This window comes from Vulpes lagopus, chromosome 14, assembly GCF_018345385.1.
Source record: "Vulpes lagopus strain Blue_001 chromosome 14, ASM1834538v1, whole genome shotgun sequence".
NCBI lineage: Eukaryota > Metazoa > Chordata > Mammalia > Carnivora > Canidae > Vulpes > Vulpes lagopus.
In genome coordinates, this window is record NC_054837.1 from 10,697,027 (window position 1) to 10,713,131 (window position 16,105).

Genomic DNA, 16,105 nt, shown 5'->3' on the forward strand with positions numbered 1-16,105 from the left:
TGCCTGCCCACAGCCACTCAGTAGCTCGACTCTGGATCAGCCTCAGCTTCCCCTACTCACACATACACTCCCACCTTTATCCTCAGGTTGCTGACAGTCTAAACAGGAAGAGAGGAATCTCAGGACTGGGGCATCCTATGTGTCTAATTACAAATCAGCCAGCACATTAAGTGCCTGGGATTTTTTTCTTTTTTTTAAGATTTTACTTATTCATTCATGAGAGACACACACACATAGAGAAAGGCAGACAACAGGCTGAGGGAGAAGCAGTCTCCATGCTGGGAGCCTGATGTGGGACTCAATCCCGGGACCCCAGGATCACGCCCTTTGCTGAAGGTAGGCGCTAAACCGCTGAGCCACCCAGCCATTCCGGATTTTTTTTTTTTAATGGGGGTAAAATTCACATGACATAAATTTAGCCATTTTAAAGTATACAATTGAGTGGCATTCTACATTAGCACATTCACAATGTTGTGTAAGCAACACTTCTGTGTAAGCCCAAAAGATTTCATCATCCAGGAAGGAAACTCATACCCACTGGACAGTTATTCTTCAATATACCCTCCCTATCTAGGCATTTTTCTTCCTTCCTTTCTTTTTTTGAAAAAAGATTTTATTTATTTATTCATGAGAGACACAGAAGGAGAGAGGTAGAGACATAGGCAGACGGAGAAGCAGGCTCCATGCAGGAAGCCCGATGTGGGACTCGATCCTGGGGCTCCAGGATCACGCCCTGAGCCCAAGGCAGAGGCTCAACTGCTGAGGGCATCCCCCCCTGTCTAAGTGTTTTTAAACCTATGTGGACAGAAATGTTACCAGGATATCACCGGGGAGAACTTGCACATGTAAAGCCTACTGTACTTGCAGATCTGCTAGGGGCAGAGGTGCCCTCCTTGGCAGGCAGGAGCTAAAATCCAGCTATTCTTTCACGATATTGGGCTGTAGTTGGGTTTGATGGCTTCTGCAAGCTCCTGAGCGTACATCTCATATCTGCCGGTCATCTGAAAGCAAAACAGGCAGATTAGGTTTTATACACGCCCCTCATTTACTCACCACCACCTCTTGCCACTAGAGGGCAGCCATGAGCCAGAAATTTGCCGGGAAGGCTAGAGGACAGGGCAGTTTCAAAATTTTTTTTTTTTTTTTTTTTTTTTATGATAGTCACAGAGAGAGAGAGAGAGGCAGAGACACAGGCAGAGGGAGAAGCAGGCTCCATGCACCGGGAGCCTGCCGTGGGATTCGATCCTGGGTCTCCAGGATCGCGCCCTGGGCTTTAGGCAGGCGCTAAACCACTGCGCCACCCAGGGATCCCGGACAGGGCAGTTTCAGACTAGCATCTGGAGAAATAACTCCCGTGTGATGATGGCTCAGCACTGATACCAGTGGATAGCAAAGATGACAGATGCCGAGATGACTCACATACGCTGATTCCTCTTTTTAGAAGACCTCTGTGCCCTGTCATCCCAAAGACGAGGCCTGCCCCAAGGCAGAAGGGAGGAGGGCTATCCTGAGGTCTTGCAGAACCCCAAAACAGCGTACAACCCAGAGAGGGAAGTGACCTGCTCCAGGTTCCCAGGCAGCAATGGAGTTTGCTGAGATTTGCACCCTGGTCTTCTGGCTCCGGGTCTGGGAGAGAGTGGGGGCAGGGCTGGAAAACCTACCCGGGTGCTCACACCCAGACATTTCTCTCTCTCCTTCCCAAAACCCAACAGGACCTCATGCCCATCACCATAGTTTGTCTGGGGGGTGGTGGGGGGTGGCTTTTTGTATTCAGAAAGTTACCAATGAGAAAGCATTGTTTATTGTGTGGAATCCTGCATGAGTCTGAGCTTCAGAGGAAGACACTCATGTGGGCAATGCCTTATTTGTCCGATGAGGATCTGAGACTCAGGAAACATGCTCAGGTAACAGGGAAAGTAGTTTCTCCCAGACACCCTGGGCAAAGTCACGCAGTCATAAGGACATTCATTTAATGAATGTATATAATAATGAATGTACATATAAATGGGTTCTGAGTCGGTATAAATACTGCTGGACACTAATGTAACAAACTCCACCTGCATCCAGGATGAGAGGGTACATTTCAGGGGCTTCTAGGCCACGGCTGTCACCACCCCATTCCAGGAGGGCAGGCACTTACATTCTTCCCATGGCCCCTGGTGTCACATGTATTAGGTTTCAAAGGCCACTTGAGGCCTTCCAGTACAGCTTCCTGTTTTACAAGTGGGCATACTAGGGCCCCGGAGCAGAAAGGTCTTGCTTAGGGTGACTGAGAAAGGCAGTAGCAGAGCTGGGCCTAGATTCCATTTCTCTGCGTGACCCATTTGCCTCTCCTGTCAAGGCCTAGACCATGGGGCCAGGCCACAGGCAAAGCCAGACACCCACATTTATCTTGTGATAAGTGCAAATGCCTGGAAAGGAAAAAAAGGATTAGAGAAGCCAATCCACTCTATTCTCTGGACAAATGAAATTGAGATTAATTTGTTTGAAGGCGCCCAGAATCTAAATCAGACAAGAGGAGAATTTATTAAGGTCTTCCGCCTTGGCATCATTTGACCCAGTGGCTCCTCCCTCGCACACCAGCCCTGGGAGGAAGAGACCTGGCCCTCTGCTCAGCTTGGAGCCTCATCTGGCTGCTCCTGAGAGCAAACCCAGTGGCTGTGGTTTCCAGCTCTGCGAGCAGAATGGGGGCCCAAAGGGAAGAGCAGGGCAACAGCAGGGGACTTGGGGACCCACCTTGAAGTTCCAGATGTCATTCACCTGCCGGCAGAGGTTCAGGTCGAGCTCAGCCACCAGCAGCCCGTCCCTGTTGCGGGAGAGCCCAGGAGTGCGACTGCTGTCAGGGGCCGCCACGTAGCTCGAGCCATAAAAGTAGCCGAAGTCCCGGTGAGCTTTGAAGAAGTGAAAGAAATCCCCTGTAAGCTTGTGCAGGCACATGGTGGACTCTGCAGAGGGGTAGGCATATCCAGTGACGGCAGGACAAAGTGTCTGTGCCATCCTCCCCACCATCTCTGGGCCACCGCCCCCCCCCCAACACACACAAAGGACATGCTTCCCTCCTCAGGCCTGAGGCTGCAAAGTCACCCTCACAGCCCTCACCGCTGCCCCTGGGAACTGTTAAAGGTCACCCCTGTGTAAGTGTTAGCCCTTATTTCCAACATTAGCCACCCTCAGCCCAAGGGAGTCACATAGCTCTCCAGAGCTTCTTGTGTGTCTGCTTCCTGTGGTGGCCCAACATGGTGAGCTAGAGGCTCTGCTTTCACTTGCCTCACCAGCTGTGTCTATCGTACTTTCCTTCCACGCCTGGGTCCCCTCACAAGTCAAGTGGCACTAAGAGCTACACCATAGGCAAGTAAGGAGCAGGTGGGCACAGTGCAGGGCCTAGCAGGGGCTTGGGCACATCAGCCACCCAGTGGACCTCATTCCCCTGCCTTTCTGCATTTCTGTCTGTAGGGAGCTAACTGGGATTGGAGACTGGACATTTGGGGCCTCACGTCAGGGGATCTGGAACCCTTTAATTTTATTTTTTAAAGATTGTATTTATTTATTCATGAGACACACAGAGAAAGGCAGAGACATAGACAGAGCAAAAAGCAGGCTCCCTGCAGGGAGCCTGATGTAGGACTCAATCCCAGGACCTCGGGATCACAACCTGAGCCAAAGGCAGACGCTCAACCACTGAGCCACCCAGGTGCCCCTGGAACCCTCTTAGAAAGTGCTTTCCTGGAAAACAGACCTGCTCAGTCCTCTCTGCCTTTCTAGGGGACACCCTAAGCTAACTCTGAGACCTCCCTCCCACATTCCCAGCCGGAGTTGGGACCAGTGAGTGGGGGATTCCTAGCAGAGGTGAGGTGGTACCTGCCTTCAGATCAAAACAAGCTGTGAGGGCAGCCCCGGTGGCGCAGTGGTTTAGTGCCGCCTGCAGCCTGGGGTGTGATCCTGGAGCCCCGGGATGGAGTCCCACATCGGGCTCCCTGCATGGAGCCTGCTTCTCCCTCCGCCTGTGTCTCTGCCTCTCTCTTTGCTCTCTCTGAATGAATGAATAAATAAATCTTAAAAAAAAAAAAAAAAAAAAAAAAACAAGCTGTGAATTCAAGGAACCCAAGGCAGTCCACACTAATGTTCTGGGACATTTGTGCAGCTTGGGATGGGTGTGGTGGCAGGTGAGCAAGGACAAAGGAAGAGAGAGATGTGTGGGGTGAGTAAAGTACCCCGGCTTTCAAAGAGTGCACAAAGGAGTTCCCATGTCTTCTAGGACCATTCTCTTACCAGTCCCAGGGGAGGGATGGAGTCTGACCCAAAGCCTTTTCATCCTTAATTGGGGAATGAGGTGGGCACAAGCCCAGGACCCAGCCATAGTCAGGAGAGAAGTGCGCCCCTCCAACAGTACACCACACGTGCAGAAACAGTCTGTGGGGCTGACCCTGCCCCCTGCCCGGAGGAGGCAGACAGATAATGGCACAGTGAGGCCCTCTCTTCTGCAGCAGCCAATCACGGAAATTCCTGGAACATACCTTTCTTCCCATCTCCAGAGGTAAACTCATTGGGAAAGTGCTCCTGTGAAAGAAAACCGAGGTAAGGTAAACCTATAGGTGGCACTACCACCGCGTCCACCGCAAAGTCAGGCTGAAGAGGACTGAAGGAAGAAACAGTTAAAGGGAGAAAAAGAATGGCCTGTACTGGCCGGGCAATCAACAAGTACTTATGAAATGTCCCTGCTGAGCACTGGGCCAACACAGGCGGCCAGCAGGGAATTTGACAGGCAAGGTAAAAACCTGGACTTCGTCTCTGGGGAGTTGATAATCTGCCCAGAGGGAAGAAAAAGACTGTGCAGAGTGGTTCTCAGGGCTGCGGCAGGCAGCTGAGGTCTGTCTGCCTGGGAAATAAAGCCCCAACTTAGGGTCTCTGGAGGGACGAACGGGGGTGCTCACACACTGCTTTTAGTCTGTTCCCCAAAGCCTAATGGAAACTACCTCAAATTGTGACGGTGTGACACAGGCTAATGAAAGCACTGTGTTTCTTCATGTTATCAGAAATTGGGCCGACTTACTGTATAGAAACCTTGGCTATCTCAGCCTGAGCAGATGCTCTGATTAGAGTTTGACATCCGATTAATAAGAATGAGGAAGAGTATTATTACATAATGAACGCACTGTGTTTGGTAGTCAAGACTGCTTAGTGCACGGGGTCAATGGGGAAAAATACGAAACAGGAGACTTGGTGGTGACAGGGTGACAGCCTTTCAAAAGCGTTTCAGCCACAGACCAAAACAGACCAAAACAGAAGAGAGACATAGTACTACCTTTAAAAGTAACAGATGAAGCCAGTCTCCCCTCTTCTAGTACCCTAGGATTTGTGGCACGCACACAGAGAGGGAACAGAGGGAAGAGGTGTAATGTGTCTCCACCGGGGCCAGCAGGCAGTTGCTTCCCTTGTGTCCTTTGCTGGTCAAAGAGGCCAGGCCCCCCTCTGGGCAGGTAGCTTTCCTAGCAGCTCTGTCCCGTCCCCAGCACACCTGGTTGACCAAGCCCAGCCAGACTGCTGGGACTTACCTGGCCTACACGGTTGATGGCGCAAGTAAAGCAGTGATTCGCAATGGCTGCGTTTCTGGCCTCAACTGGCCACAGGGACTCGCTGTGAGAGAGAAAAGAGAGGAACCAGGTGGCTGACTTCCCAGCCAGACTGGGTGGGTGCTTGGCCCTGAGCTCCACCCAGGCTGTCGGCCTTCTCAGGTCCGCGGTGGAGATGGCCGGGGAGACTGTGGCTGCAGATGTCCCAAACCCACAAGCAGGCCAACTTGTCCCATGCTTAAGCCCAAGCAGCCTTTTGGGGCCAGGCCTGCTGCAAGCTGAAGCAGTGCTGAGCTGCAGTTTCCATTTCTGAAAGTTCCTTAAAGGGATATTGTAAAGACTGACCATTGACGTGAAGCTTCTAGAGGGGGCTATGCCGCAGAAGCACCCTAACTGCTAGTTCTCTCTCCTTCCCTCCTCTTGGGTCAGGTGAGGAACTTATATTCCGGGCTGGGCAGAGCCTCACCTGGCAAATGTAAGAAGGAAGCTGCAGGCCTAGGGGCTCATGCACCCATGAAGGCTCAAGCGGCTGCCTAATTCCTACCCTGCTCTGTTGACTTGCAAAGCAGTCTCCAGAGGGAGAGATTTCAGGTCAAGCCAACAGAGTAAACCTGAAAGGAATTTAGGTAACTGGAAGGGGTAAGTGGATTCTGTAGCAGATGTCGCCTCCCTTGAGTCGGTCCCCATCCCAGTGCCTTCTTATTTTCCTCCTTTGAACCTCGAGACTCTAAGCAGGGGCTCCTTGATCCTCTTACTGGCCCAGGAAGGAGGCACCACATGGGCACAGCTGAGCTGCAGGACTTCCTCACTTCGGTGCCCACATATGTGGGACATGATGGGAAAGCTTGCCCCAACTGAAGACCCTGTCCTTCTCCAGCCCACTAACTACAATGTGCCACGGAATCCAGGGGACCTTCTTGGTGCTAATTATCTCTTGTCTGAGGAACAACATCATTAAGATTCTGGATTGACAGGTGTAATGCCCACTTAGAAATACTGAGTGACTGCGAGAAAAATGCCCTAGAATCTTCCTTCCTGTCAGTGTGCACCTGGTTTAAACCGGGAGTAGGTGGAGGGAGTGGGTGCTTGTCACAAGCCTAATTCTCAGGAGGATTCATGAATCTGGGGGGAAAAAAATCACAAGCTTGATTGAGGGGACTCATTTTGCTGCTTTTTTCGCCCCAGCTGCTAAGCCAAGCTGACAAAACTTTTAAGAAAGGATTTTTATAGAAACACACCCGTAAATGACATTTTCAGGAATTAAATAGACAGTTGCAGGGTGAGTGCCATAAAACATCTTTCTTGCAATTCTTCTGGGAGGGTACGTTGCGTAGGACTCAAACCCACAGCTGGCAATAAAACTTGGGCTCTCAAAACAAGCAAGGGAAAGGAAGCTGGAGGTTCATGAGAGCCCAGCATGTGCGGGAATCACGGAGAGCCCACTGGGACATGGGGCCATCTGCGTTATTCCCACTGTGGCTACACTAGCCCCTAAAAATAATCACAGTGGGAAGGAGACATGCATCAATGGGATGGAATCTCCACTCTCCTATTAACACACATACATGGCAGAAATCTTCAAGCACACAGGCTGCATGGCACCGTCAGGACAGTTCAGTTCATCAAAAAAACACTTCAAGTCTATTGTATGCTTAGAACTGTGGGACCTCAAAATGAGCGAGGGACACCCTACCAACCCACAGAGCACATGTAATGAGGGGACAGGACATGCCAGAGAAGGAATGGATGGTTCCAGAAGCCATTGCTTGTGTGCAGCTGGTGGGGATTTGCCTGGCCTTGTGCTGAAAAACAGTCTCCATCAATTCCACAAATAAATCATTTATCATTTTAAGAAAATCACTCAGAAATCCCACCAACCTAATAAACCATCTGTTGTAATTTTTCCACACTCCACACCCATCCTTGGCAAAAGATGTTTACAGAGTTCTGACCACAGCCTGGAAACATCTTTCTTTGTTCACAGGCTTTTGTCACGATGCTGAATTATCTTCGTAATGACTTTTCAGTGTGTTGTGGCCTAACATGGAAGAGATAGGCTGAAATTTACCTAACCCTGACATTTCTCTCGCCTCTAGTTCTTTTATTATTATGAATAAAGCTGCCAGAAACATCTTCACGCATACAGCCTTCTCCTCCTCTTTTAGATACTCTGTCAGGTAAAGCTCTAAGAGTATAATTATCTGGTCAAAGGGTGTGAACATTTTGGGAGCTCATGAAACATACTGCTTTCCAAAGGACCTGTTATCGTTTTAACTGCCAGCCTCACCACACCCTTGAAGGCATGAGTTGAATGATTGTTGGTTGAGGAAGGAAAATCAATAATTTTTAATAAGCCTAATAGGCTGCTGAAGACACAAGCAGTTATGTGCATATTACACTGAGGTGCTTCTGTTTGCTTAATTGGGGCTGATAAAAGCCCGACAGAATAAGGTCAGGGAGGCGGCCATCTGAGTTTGCAGCTTTGCCTGCCCTGGCCCAGGAGCCAGTTCAGGCAGAGATGCTCAGGACACTGGCTTCTGGTTCCTCAAGGGACCCCTGCAGGTAGATGGCGCTTGCTGAATGCCTTACACATGGCCTGCAGGAGGAAGCTGCCCCACCGAGGTGGCCTGGAAGTTCTACCCAGGTCCGGATGCTAGATGACCAGTAATTACCCTACGTCACAGCTGCCTTTGGACTCTGTCATAGTAACCAAGCTGCCATGAGGCCCCAGGGAGACTCTTTGGGGATGAAGAATGTCGAAGAGGAAATTTTCCCCTTTTCCTCAACAGCGCCCCTCCTCCATACAGATAGGAAATTTAGGCACATGGAGGGGGCAGCTGACCTGAGGTGGCCCCACTAGGTTTGCATTCTGGCTCACTGAGGAACCTGCTGTGCAAATCAGAATGCTGTGGGGATGTCGCTCTTGAGAAGGGGGCATCGTGCTTAAAGGAAAAGGTAAAGTAAATGTCACATTCTGACCTTCAGAAGAAATTCAACTGAAATTTAGTTAAAAGAGAAGAGTGACAGGTGTAGGCCGACAGAGAACTCAAAGCTGCCCACTGGAACTGTCCCAGCTGCCCCCCAAAGAAGGACCAGGGATTCTCCCCCACCACCAGCATCCCACTGCTAGGGCCATCAGGAGTGAAAGCCAGCAGAACCTCCTTATCCAGGAATCCTGCCTTGGAGAAAGTGAGTTGGGAAGAAAGATATTTGCACATAAATTCCTACAGCTCTGGTACTTGCTAATGATGTAAAACTGGAAACCACCCAAATACTCAGCCTTTGGGGAAGAGAGAAGCAGAGGAAGTGCAGTCATGCTGGATCATCTTAGCTCCCAGCCATTATTAAATGAAGGGCCCCAGGGGTCTTGCACAGGAGCCCAGGGACTGCCAGGGCCCATCCCACTGCCTTCATCAGAATAGATTTATCTGTTTCAGGATGAAGCTAACACCTAAATGCATGTTGGGTGTTATAACACTGCTGGTTAAAAACAAATTCCAGAGCCACTTGGCTGATCTCTTAAGGACCTTCTCAGCTTTGATTCCCTCATTTGCTCCTTCTATCATCAAGGCATCTGTCCTCCATGTGCTGGATGTTGCAGACAAGAGGCTTAGGAATCTGCAGTCCCCCTATCAGGGAAACAGTGACTGTGACAGGGTAGGGGGCTAATGCTGGCCAGGCACCTACTATGCTTTGGACACTTTAGAAGAGGAGCTCTTTGGAATCCTGACAATTATGGCATTAGTGGAGGGGGACTGGTATCATCTCAGTGTCCAGAATAACAGCAAAGAAATGGCATTTTATAGCAGAGTAGCTCTTTGCGGGGGGGGGGGGGGGTGTCTTAACTGATGTTGAGTTTTGGGTTTTTTTCCCACAGAAAACTGGTTAAATATACGACACACAATCCCATGTCTCAGATTTGTTAGACAACCTCGTGGCCGCACTTGCCTGCTATAGTTTACTAAACCCAGCTCTGAACCCTGCAGCTTGGCAGGGTTATCTTCTTCCATAGGCAGAAGATAGTGAGGTCCCAAGAACCCTCCCAGATCCTGCCTATTGAGACACCTGAGTGCTCCGATAGTGGCTGACGGGTTGAAGATTATCTCAGCTCCGTTGATGCTGTACATGAGCCAGTTGAGAGGGTGGTGACGCCCATAGCAAATGTTCACTGCAATCTTCCCAAACTGAGTCTGGAACACCGGGTGTCCAAGGTTTCCCTCCATGTAGTAAGTTGACTGAAAAACAAAGGGCCATATATGAAAATCTCTGAGCTGTATGATTTCTCTTTCCTTAGACCTGACAGAAAAAATAAAATATTGCCAGTACCCCCAAAAGTAACAATCTTGGCTATGACTCTAAATTCCAAAACTTCAATATGTTAAAAAAAAAAAGAAAAATTTAAGAAACCAGACACAATAACTATAAGCCAACAATTGGGAAATCACCATGGCTGAAGCATTTACCCACAATTTCTTTCATGGCATGTCCAAAAAATCCCCAAAGCAATTTCCCACAGTATTTTAAGAATAAACTTTGGTTAGGTTTCAGTCATGGTACACCTAATGGTTAAGGTTTGGTCAATGTTAACATGAGTTAGTCAATGTCTTTACCAACCACACGTTCCTATGAAGAATGTCGGAGCTGCAGGGACTGAAAACTCATCCAGAGCAACCCTTGCTTGCCAGGGGAACACCAGGGCTTTGGTGGCTATGTGACTCGTTCAGCTGATGAGAGCTAATCTTTTTTTTTTTTTTTTTAAGATTTTAATTTATTTATTCATGAGAGGCACAGAGAGAGAGAGAGGCAGAGACACAGGCAGAGGGAGAAGCAGGCTTCCCACGATGAGCTTGATGGAGGACTTGATCCCAGGATGCCGGGACCATAACCTGAGTCAAAGGCAGACGATCAACCACTGAGCTACCCAGGTGCCCCTGATGAAGGCTAATCTGAGACTAGAACTCACACCCTGAAAGTGTTCTCCACAGAGCTCCCTGGGCATCCTACCTAGGACTAGGGATGTCCCTTCAGGGCAGATAGATGGGACATAGTCCTACTATGTCTGCCTCTCTGTCTGCCCCCCTTGGGGTGCTCGCTTTGGGATATTTTCATGGATGGCCCTGGCTTGGGGGTGGGTGGCTAGAGGGCTCGTTGAGGTCTCAAATGGATTTACTCCCAGAACATTTTGCCTCCTCCCATTAATTTCAGAATTTGTTAGGGTCAGACAGCAACCAGGATGTGTACATGTGGTGGACACTGGACTAGATCCTGGTGTGTTGAGACAAGCCCTTCACTATCTGCTGGGAGCTAAAGATTAATCCCAGGGTAAACAGGTGATGAGCACATCTTCCCCCTCCCCCCCAACCCCCTCCAGCTGTCACTAAGAAACACTAGGGTTGTTTTGTTTTGTTTTTTTCTCCCTAGGGAACGTCATCTAGCTCTGTAGATGCCTCCTTGTTTTCCTGACAAGACTGAGAGTATGGCTGGTACCTCCACAATCAGGGAGAGTAGCAAAGGACTGGGGATATCACATTCTGAACAATGGTATTTATTGCAGATCAAGTTAAGGTTTCCTATCTTAGGTATTAGGTGGAGTTTACTTCTCTCCTTCAAACGTCCACCCCTCTTCATCCAACCCACTCATGCCTCGGCATTAACTAATCAGAATAGCTCTCTTGACTTATACCTTGATCATGGGCACAAAGCTTTACCTGATTACACTTACCCTTGCTATCCACACACTGACATGGCTAAAACCTCATGTTATTTACGAACAAAGATTCCCACTTCCCAAACGAGTGACAAGACCATGACGAGTGACAAGCTCAGAGTCTGAAAGGAGCTGCAGGAATCATTTCACGTTTGTGCACAATTTATTTTGGTTTAATCTATATACTACTAACCTCAAAGATGAATTTCAGAAAGTCAAGTCAGGTTATATTAAAAAAAGAAATATCCCCCTGTGCTTGGTGTTTGGGACTCACCTGGGAATCCCATCTGAATCCCATCTGTCTATGTGATACATGACAATGGCAGGATACCCCAGAGCACTACAGCCACACTGTGTTCCAGTGTTGTGTGATGAGACACAATCCAACATAGAATTTCCCTCACAGAAAGATCTGCAGGCATGTGTGGACAGAAGGGCCAGCAGGCTGAGCTAGTTTTCATAGGGCCAGCTCACCTCATTGAAGTCACCCACTCTGGGGATGTGGTTTTTCCTGGTCTTTCCCAGGACTGCTCCAGAATTGGAGATTACCACGGCTGTGTTCCACAAAATGTCCCCATGCTCCCTATCTCGTTCCAGGATGGGGGATACCACCACCATGTCATGCTTCTTTGCCAGCTGGAAAAATAATGGAATATAGCAGAGTCATACTTTTAAATCAATGGTCACAGTTTTTTTTTTTTAATTGAAGAATTAAGTGATCCGACTAAATAATTAGACTTAGTTCAGAGCTACCTATCATTTGTATTTGTTCTCTGGAAGACTGAAAGCCAGTGTTGTCCTGATCCTCAAGCTTAGCCAAGTAAGAATAATTGTCATCCTTGTGCACTATTGGTGGAAATGTAAACTGGTGCAACAGCTGTGGAAAATAGTATGGCAGTTTCTCAAAAACTTAAAACTAGAACTACCGTATGATCTAGAAGTCCCACTTCTAGGTATGTATCTGGAAGAACATCTTGAAGAGATAAATGGACACCAGCGATCATAGAAGTACCGTTCATAAGAGCCAAAAAGTAGAAGCAACCTAAAAATCCACTGATGGAGAAATGGATAAATAAAATGTGGTATATCTGGGGTATCTGGTTGGCTTAGTTGGTAGAGCATGTGACTCTTGATCTCAGGGTTGTAAGTTCAAGCCCCCACATTGGGTGCAGAGATTACTTAAAAGTAAAATCTTTTAAAAACTAAAAATAAAATCTTAAAAAAGATGTGGTATATCCACACAATGGAATATTACTCAGTGTTAAAAAGGAAGGAAATCTTGCCATCACATGGATGACATGGATATCATCCTTGACATGAGTGAACCGTGGAGACGTTATACTACATGAAGTAGGCCAGTCACAAAAAGACAAATACTGAATGAGTCCACTTATGTGAGGTATCTAAAGTAGTCAAATTCATTGAAACAGGAAGTAGAATATTGGTTGCCAGTAGCTGGGGGTGAATGGAGAATTGTTTAATGGGTACAGATTTACAAGATGAAAAGGTTCTGGAGATCTGTTTCACAACAATGTGAATGTACTTAACACCACCGAATTATATACTTATAAATGGCTGAGATGGTAAATTTTATGTGTTACTACAATAAAAAAAAAAAGAACATTCATCATACTTCTCATCATACCAACCAAGCCAAACCAAATTCTTTGATGCTGACTTCCTTTTGTCTCAAATAAGAACATTACGGAACTGGTGATCATCAGGACAAGCAGCTCCAGAGGGTCATTTTTCCTCAACTCTAACTAGCCTGTCACTACCTCTGGCCCTACTTATGGAGAGAGGAAAGGCACAATGGGCAGAAGGTGATGTTCCAAGCCATGTAAGGGCATCCACAGGCCCTGGGCCCCTCTCTATGAGACAGGTAACCTCTGGCACCACTTCTCATTCCCACTCCCTCTTTTCTCTTCCTTTGGCCATGGTTCAAATCTGTCATCTACAGTCACCACTTAACCAGTCCCCTCCTCCTTTATCCACAGCACAGAATCAACAACCTGGTAGATGACAGATTTTTTTTCTTACAGCGTGAGAACACTGATGTTTGGAACTACACTAAGTTTTGATCGAATCACTGTGATTACAGTTCTGCTCAAAAAAATCCCTAAATATATATATAAAATCTGAAATGGGACATGGAGAAGTGAAAAAAAGTGCTTTGTTAAGAATAAGGATAAGGCATCATTTGTAACCTCTTTGTTGTTATGAGTTGGGGTTTTTTGTGTGTGATACCTACTTTATTAGGATAAAATTCAAATGGTATAAAATTCATCCTTTTAAAGTATGCTGTTCAGGTCAGTGCTGATGGGTGAGGGAGAAAATATAGTGTACTGCTGGGTAGTTTTCAGTACATCCACAGAGTTGTGCAACCATGACCACAATCCAATTTTAGAACATTTTCATCACCCTCGAATGGAAACCCCATACCTATTAGCAGCAACTCCCCAACCCCTCTCCCTGTCCAGCCCCTAGCAATTATATCTTTCTGCCTCTATTCATTTACCTATTCTGGACATTTCATATCCATGGGGTCATACAACATTATATGGTTTTAATAAAGAAAAATGAAGACTCATCTCTGTGCTGATGAGACTGGCCACACAGAGAAGCTTACATAATGCAGGGCACCAGCAGAGGTCTGGACAAGGAATCAATCTCATCCCTGGTCCCCAAGGGCCACTTCTGCCACTTGCTGGTTGCAGAACCTACCATTAGAGGTCACCCCCCTCCCTGGGCTGCAGCTCCTTCACCTGAAAAAGCCATTAAGAGCCCTCCTGGGTCTGAAATTCTATGATTTTAAATGAAAGTACACTATAAAAAGGGCAGCAAATAGTCTTATCTAATCTCATCTGGCAAAACAAGCACCAAATGGGTGCATTTTCCATGGTGAAGGGCCACACCCGGCAGCTGGGGCCGTGCTCTGTGACCTGTACATGTTTGGCAGCTGCTGTCATAGGAGCAGTTAATGTCCTACCTTCTGACAGAATCTGGTGGTGGGTCCGTCCTCGGCTGACTCAGCAAATTCCGTCCAAGGAAGCTTCTCTCTTGTACAGAAAGCAAAGGGCATAGCTGTGACGAGGAAAGAGTTAGAATCACATCCAACATTCATGGCCTCTGAGGAGGTGCTCCTTGGCAGCAGCTAGAGTCTCCACAAGATAACAAGGCTCCTGAGTGTCTCAGCCTGGCTACCGTGTCCTGTGTCCTTAAATATGGGTGCCAGGCAGACTCTAACCTTCTAGGCTTCATAGCAAAACAGAGGGCTGCCCCAAACTTCTTTACTACAGTCTTAAAAATAATTGAAACAGTTCAGGGACTTGAACAGGTATCTGCATAATCATTTCATATTCACAACAGCTGAAAGATGGAAATAACCCGAGTGTCCATCGATTTATGATTGGATAAACCCAATGTGGTATGTATCCATACAATGGAATGTTATTCAGCCTTATACTGAATCTTAGCCTTAAACAGAAGACAGATGTTATATGGGTGAGGCTCGAAGACAAATGCTATAGGATTCCACTTATATGTGGGTACTTAGGATAGCTAGATTCATAGAAACAGAAATTAGAATGGTGGTTGCCAGGGGCTGGGTGGGGGAGTACCAAGTTTCAGTTTGGGAAGAGGAAAAAATTCTGGAGATGGATGATTGTGATGGTTGCACAACAGTGTGAATGTGCTTAATGCCACTGAACTGTATAAAAATGCCTAAAATGGTAGAGTTATCTTATGTATATTTTACTGCAGATTCCAAACTGCTGGCCAATCTGTGGGTTGGTACAAGCACAGCCAAGACTCCCTGGGGAAAGCATGAGGGCCACTGAGGATGGCACTGGGTACCCTGAGCACATCACCACAGAAATGTTCCCCCTCATGAGGAGAGAGAAAAGAAAAGCCACTCACTTAATGAACTCCCATAAGGAGTCTGGGAACCGCTGGATGATGGACTGAATGTTCCCCAAGGATAAATGCATTATTCCCATGTTCTCTGGCTAGATGCCATCAGGGGGCTAATTAAATAAGAAATTTCATTAAATTCATAAACTGATTTTTGTTTGCTTTTTTATTTTTCAAACAGCAGGTACCTACATATGTAGTAACAGTTCACAGAACATTACACATACCAGGTTCAAGATGATGCTTGCTTTTGTGGGGGAGGGTAGGGGCTATAATGGAGGTAGGCACAGGGATTTTTGGCTACATGTGTTCCATTCCTCCCCAGCCTACTCTCTAGTGTCCACAGGTCTGATGTTGTGAACTGGCACCACTTCTCATCCCCACTGGATGCACCACAGTTTTAATCCATATACTATATATATATACTAGATTATCACCTGTGGGTGAAGCACCTTGCCACATGGTCACTGGCCTTTCTGGGTTCATCCTTGAAGCAATCTTGTTCCTACTCTTTGCCCATTTCCTAGTGAGCTGTTTGGTTTTTTCTTCTTGCTTTGGAGTACTGAATTCTTTTTTTGGACCAATTCTGTACACTCTTTAGACCTTCCTCCTTCCAACGACCTAAGTCCATTTCTTTCAGGAGGATTAGCCTCCTGGAAGTTTCCAGATGCTTGCTATGGTTCACATCACTCAGAAATGAGAAACCTGCAGGGAGGGTTTGGAGGAAGCAGTGTGATGTGAATGGCAAGTGTCTTAAGTGGGGGCAGGTGGCCTGTTTGGGGCTACTAATTATAGCCAGCCTTTCCCAAACATGGGTCATGGGCCCAGTAATAGGCAGCTGGTCCCCATATCTTTCTGAAATAGGGGAGACTCTCTTCATTTCACAGAGAAGGAAGATGAAAAAAATCAGTCTCCC

The 16,105-nt window shown here is 47.3% G+C and overlaps 1 protein-coding gene across 2 annotated transcripts in view; it reads right to left on the reverse strand.

Annotated features, from left to right (window-relative positions):
- Positions 1-367: 367 nt before the first annotated feature.
- The window catches only part of UPB1 (beta-ureidopropionase 1), a 30,443-nt gene continuing 14,705 nt past the window's right edge, over positions 368-16,105 (reverse strand). For both annotated transcript variants that reach the window (XM_041728591.1, XM_041728592.1), the window contains exons 4-10: positions 14,267-14,361; positions 11,752-11,913; positions 9,636-9,805; positions 5,553-5,634; positions 4,515-4,557; positions 2,737-2,891; positions 368-1,001 (exon numbers count right to left, since the gene is read on the reverse strand). In XM_041728591.1, the coding sequence (XP_041584525.1) occupies positions 927-1,001; positions 2,737-2,891; positions 4,515-4,557; positions 5,553-5,634; positions 9,636-9,805; positions 11,752-11,913; positions 14,267-14,361 (782 nt within the window). In that variant the 3' untranslated portion in view covers positions 368-926. The remainder of the gene's footprint in view (positions 1,002-2,736; positions 2,892-4,514; positions 4,558-5,552; positions 5,635-9,635; positions 9,806-11,751; positions 11,914-14,266; positions 14,362-16,105) is intronic.